The 5785-nt window shown below is 46.7% G+C and overlaps 1 protein-coding gene across 1 annotated transcript in view; it reads right to left on the bottom strand.

Annotated features, from left to right (window-relative positions):
* BMP4 (bone morphogenetic protein 4) overlaps nucleotides 1-2756 on the bottom strand; it is a 5980-nt gene extending 3224 nt beyond the window's left edge. The window contains exon 1 of the mRNA XM_085315118.1: nucleotides 2554-2756. Coding sequence (XP_085171244.1) covers nucleotides 2554-2561 — 8 coding nt within the window. The 5' untranslated portion in view covers nucleotides 2562-2756. The remainder of the gene's footprint in view (nucleotides 1-2553) is intronic.
* Nucleotides 2757-5785: the final 3029 nt, after the last annotated feature.

Genomic DNA, 5785 nt, shown 5'->3' with positions numbered 1-5785 from the left:
CCCTCCTCCCCCGCTGCTCCGCTCAGGTGCATCCCCCGGGGTCCCGCCGGGGAGAGCGCCGGTCCCGCGAAGACCCCGGTGCCGCCGCACGGCCCTGGCGAGAGGCGGCGGGAGCCGCTGCGCCGGGTCCGAGCGGCCCCTCCGCGCGGACCCCTCTGCGCGGCCGGCTTGGGAGGGGAAGCTCGGGAAGCGCCTCTCGCTTTACGAGAGGGGAGGGAGCGCTGGGGAATGAAGAGCAGCTGCGTGGAGAAGGGGATGGGGAGGGAGACCTGGTTCCCTCCCTGCTCACACCACGCACCGGCGGCCGAGCCCGCGGAGGCTCCGCCGGGGCTGCGCTGCTGGGAACCCCCTACACGCCGCCGCAGACCGGGAGGCCGGTGCCGGGCCTGGGTTCCCACCCACCCGCAGGATTTGCTCTCTCTTCTCATCCCCCTTCCCACTGCGGCAGCCAGGATAACTCTCGCTCGCCCTTCCTGCCCGGCCGGGTTTCCAGACTCCTCCTGGAGGTGAGGCAAGCACCACCAGAGCCAGGCTGGGCTGCACACGGCCCAGTCTGGTCGCACCAGAGGGGTACAAGCAGAGGTTGCCTGGAGGAAGGATGCTCCCATCTGCCCCAGCATCCTCCAAGGTTGCCCTGCTCACGTGGCAGGGCCAGCTCTGGGGTTGGGAGCGAGAGCCAGGCTTTCCAGGCTCTTCCCAGGGGGGCTGCTCTGGCACTAACTCACAGCTCCAGCCAGGCACGCTGGGGGTGACGTACAAASCCAGCAGGAAGAAAGCAGCTCCTGGTAGATGACCCTTCATGAAGAGCTSTGAGATGTCCCCGTGGTGATGGGACACAAAGTAGACTGAACAACCTCACACTCCCACTGAACAACAACAACAAGGAGAACTCCAGCAGGTCTTCAAAACACTGTCCCTTTGCCCTGCTGGGGTGTCCCTTTGTGTTGGGCAAAGTAACACCCAAGGGGAGAAAAGTTTGTTAATTTATGAGACTGGAAGATGCAGTCAGAGGAGTGTACAGCATTTCCAGATCCCTTGGTCTAAAAGAGCCATCACTGAAACTGTTTTACTGTCTTCTAGGTTTCATACACACACCTCTTTGGCTGCAATCGGGAAGGATTTTGCTGACTTACAGCGTGAATCTATAGGTTTAGCCACCTAGAAGAACCCAGATGTGCCCCACCTTCCTAAATCTTTATGCCAGGCTTTGCTTTTTGCTGAAATTTTGATGTGCAGGGTTAAAGTTCATAAATTAACCACAACCAACAGCAAGCTCAGAAATGACGACYATAAACCAGCAGATTCCCACAAACCACCAGGCTGCTGTGCCCAAGGAGAGAGCAGGCCCAAGGGAGCACGCGCCAGCTCCCCTACAGACCTGAAGTACTGCCCCAAAACTCAAAACCAGCTATGACTTCTCTTACTGTTTAAACTTTTTTAGCTCAGACCTGACCCATGCATTAAAAAAGCCTAGGGATGTCACTGAAAGGACACGTACAGATAAAAGGCAGTGCTGACACTGTAATATCTCTGAGTTATTCCTATAGCACTCCGAGTTTAAAAGAAACATCTGTTAGCAAGGTATTTGGACTATGAATCCATCAAAATTTGTGAAATATTGCTATCACCATTTCAAATGTATCACACTGTGTGTTATTCTTAACAAGGGAAAACAATTTTTGGAGTAGCTGCTGTGCAACTTTTTAAAGTTAAATAACATTTTCATTGAAAATATTCCAGTCTATAAACAAAGTTTATGCAAGTGCCTGTATAGCACAGCTCTTAAAACAGACCTCTGGATTAGAAAAAGCAACTCGCGCTCTCGTTGTGGGAGAAGTAGCAAGATGTTCCTCTCTTGGTCTACAGACCTCGCTGAGATTTTGCTAGGATCAGACAGTGTCCATGTTTAAAAATGCTTGTTGCTGAGGAATGCAGTCCCGCACTATCCAGTACCTTCTCTAGTAAGCCGGCCTATTAAATTCAGATCCAAAGCTACTTATGTAATGCTGGTTAACCATGCCTCTGTGCAAGGAGGTGGCCAGCTGGGGACAGAAACCCAGTGGAGAACAGTGTGGTTTAGGCTCTTGTAGGAGGCAATGGTGTATTTGAGTAGCTTATTGGTTACTAAGAAGTGTTAGTCATGGGGAAAGCTGTAGTATTTATTCCGTAAAATGTAAATACATAACCCAAACCACAAAGGAATAGCCATGGATGGAAATAGTGTAGCATTTACAGAGGGAGCTGACATGCATTTCTACAGAAGCTGTATTTCCTTAGCCCCATAGAGAGTAATTCACCTTGAACGTAGCTTCTGCTAAAGCCCACGGAGTTACACATACGCTGAATTCGGTCCAGGCAGGCTAAATAACTGTGTGTGTTATATATTCCAACCAAAAGAGTGAATGCCAAAATGGAGCTAAAAATACAAATGTGGAAGGTTTGAAAAGCAAACACTGCTTAATTCAGCGGTAGATACACCATTGGGTATTTTAAAGATCCAGCAAATCAAAAATAGAGAATATTATGTCTACACTCTACACAAGACATGCTTACCCCTGCATCACAGCTCGCGTGGATGAGAGCGGACATTGCTTAGGTTCCCGCCTGTGGTTCAGTCCCAGCTGTATTTGGTGCTCTGCAGCCAGGATTTTTGCTCTTTGACCTCCTTGAAAAGCCTTCCTGGGGGCTCTGCACCTGGACAGCAATACTGTGGGCCTCCTCTTGAAGCTAAACACCAGGTCACTGGGGACATCACCCTGAAAAGACCAGGCAGACAAAGAGGTGATTCATGCACATACAGACCTTGACTGTGACAAACGTCTTGTTCTGGCGGTGTAGCAAGAAGCCCGAGAGCTGGCAGATCTCCTGGAGTCCGTGTGCCCAACTCTGCTTGCAGAGGATACTGGCTGAGGGGCAGTTATTTGCTCTCTTTGGTTGCACCCTTTACCCTGCTAATGGTGAATTTGCTCAGGTGTGTTTCTGATAAAATGCCAGCTACTGACATTTGTCCTGCTTCCAGGTTTTGCGTATTCAGGACCTACCAGCAACCACTGCAGGTCCATGTTCAGCACCTCTAGAAATTAGGCCAGCTCTGTTTACCAGGCAAGCTTTTCCCCTAATGGCAGCATTTCAGGAGATGCCTCTGGACTCAGGCAGAGAGAGACCTTCCCAAACCAGTTCTTGCATCCTGTGTTAATTTTTAGAGCAGCTGCACCTTTTGGGCTCCAAAGTTTGCAAACAACCTGCCCTATGAAAAAAACTCGTCTCACTAGATTCATGCTTGAGCAGAAGCAAGCCTAAAACCATAAATAAATAAATAAAATCGTATGTCAGAGACATTTTAATTACAGGAATTACAGGAGGAGATGCCCATAAGTGTGCTAAGACCAATTCCCTCCCACTCTTTCTTTTAACTGCCTAAACTAGTCAATTAAAACAAAGGGAACTGAGCAAACAACTCCAAGGGATTACTTTTTCCAAAGTAGCTCCTCACTAAAAAGCCAGACTACAGCTGGTGAAAACAAGTGCAGCTGCTTGAATGGCAAAAGGAACTTTTTTTACAGCCACACTGAGATTTTCATTATTCCTCTAACGTCTTCAGAGCTGGCCCGTTCTACCAGCATTTTCTATGTTCTCTTGAAAAAGGAAATACATACTTCTCCTGAAATACAGCATTGGGCCCAGCTTGGATCTTACTTTGGCTTTACATTAAAGTATCTCTGCTGAGGTACTAGGACCACTTCTAGCACCACTTCTGAGTTAACAAGAGAATCAGTCTCAAGATTGCAGTTTTATTTCGAACAGGCTTTTTACAAATAAAAATAAAAAGCACTGTGCAGGTACATTTAAAAAATGCAGTTATAAAAAGCCAGACTTTGGCAATCAGATACACAGTAGCTGAATAGTGTGATTGTTTGCTTTTTCCCCTTTTTAAAGTTTTTAAAGTTATAATTATTATTGTTTTGCAAATCCTAGCAGAAGGTTGACTGTATCACGCGCAGAGAATTTTAGCTGCTTTTGCCTGACTTGCTTACTTTACCACTTCCCAGAGATCCTACTTTGGGCTGAGCATGCCTAGAAGTTCCCTGCGTTGTCCATCTTCTCCAGGTAGAGTGTAAGGTCTCTGCTGCTAAAGATTGTCCCTTAAGAGATTCTTTTGTAGTGCACCAAAACTACGAGGCCTGCGACTTGGGGAAGTGCTTCAGCAATACAGCTCATGAAATAAAGCTAAAGCCATTTTAATGATCTGTTTTTTAAATTCCCCTGAACTGTGTTACAAACACCTCTTTAAGCTATCTGTTGTAAAATAATTTATACATCACTTGGTTTCCTTGATCAATGTTACAAGAGGAATATGCACGGATCTCATGCAGCTTTTTGAAAGAATGTTGCTTTCAACACACACTTGCTTCCGCACAGCATTAGTCTCCGCTCAGCCAAAGCCTCATCTCAGAGAAGTGAGAAGGACCTCCAGAAGATGAAGAACACGTGCCTCATATTCTGAAACTGAAGCTGGTACTAATAAAGATCATTATTCTTCTAACAAACACCATAAGACCATATGGCTATCTAAGATAAGCAGATTCATTTTGGATGTGTTGAGTCATGAATACTTTTTAAGAATCCCACAAGCACTGGCAGCTCCTTTCGCGTACATACCACTTCAGTGCGCCTCAAGCACTGATACGTGGCTGTGTCAGCGTTCGGCTCYGACTCTGGTATTTCACATGCTTTGCTCTTCCTCACTGTCTAGCAACACCGCCAAAGTTACCGTTCCACACAACTACATGGCACCTCCAGGGTGCTGACATTTGTCTTTGTCCTTTAATTGTATCTTGAGATCTGCTATCATCAAAAGCTCTAATGATTTCAGACACTAGAACAAGGCATAAATAAGCAGAGCAGACAACTGCTGCAAATATAGTTAGATGAGAACATGCTTGAATTCCCTGAACAAGTCTGTTCTGAGCATGTTCTCAGCAACTCTTATTTGATTTTCAGCAATAGCAAAGGAGTTCACTGGAAAGCATTTTCACAAGTGTCAGGAAACATGAGCATGTGAATGAATTTTGAATTCATTAATGKGAACATCCGCACCTAAAAGCAGAGAATAATTTGTGTTAGGGATTCAAGTATGGTCCCAGTCAGGAAACACGGACGTACCGTGTTGCCTCCACCTCCAGTGAAAGCCAACTGGCAGGGCTCATTTGCACCAGGTGCTTGGTGGCAAACTGCACACACATGACCAGCTGACAGACCAAGAACTCATCTTAGAAACTGTTCACTGAATAATCTTACATAGTGAATGTATAGGATGAACGTGGGAGTTTCCCATAGATGGGAAGAAGAGATCACTTCTGAGGGAAGGGCTGCTCCTCCACACAAGCAAATATGAGGCTGCAGGTGGAATGGGCTCCGTAGGTATTCCTTTCCAGGCTGCTGTCCTACTTACCACCCAGCGTTACACGTGCTTTTATAAACAGGTATGTGCATATAAGATCCTGTACACACAATCACACAGACACACACAYATATCCACCACACTAGGTTACAACATACACGACAAAATCCATGTTAGTACTACCCAATTCACCGCAAATATCCTATGGCATTACTCCTTGTGTAAGGGGTACTGCTCTGTACACCGGGAGGAAGGAGCTAAGAGAAGTTGCGGTGCTTCCAGATGAGCTTACCATAGGACCTAGTTCACTGTACTGCAGTGAGGATCTCTGTTTTATTATTGATAAAGGGAGCTAAGGAGTGAGCATTTGTTGGGTTTATTTTC

This window comes from Rhea americana, unplaced genomic scaffold, assembly GCF_003343005.1.
Source record: "Rhea americana isolate MKP2758 unplaced genomic scaffold, rheAme1 scaffold_42, whole genome shotgun sequence".
In the NCBI taxonomy this organism is placed as follows: domain Eukaryota; kingdom Metazoa; phylum Chordata; class Aves; order Rheiformes; family Rheidae; genus Rhea; species Rhea americana.
Note: the sequence above shows the minus strand (reverse complement) of the source record. Positions and strands in the feature narration are given on the sequence as shown.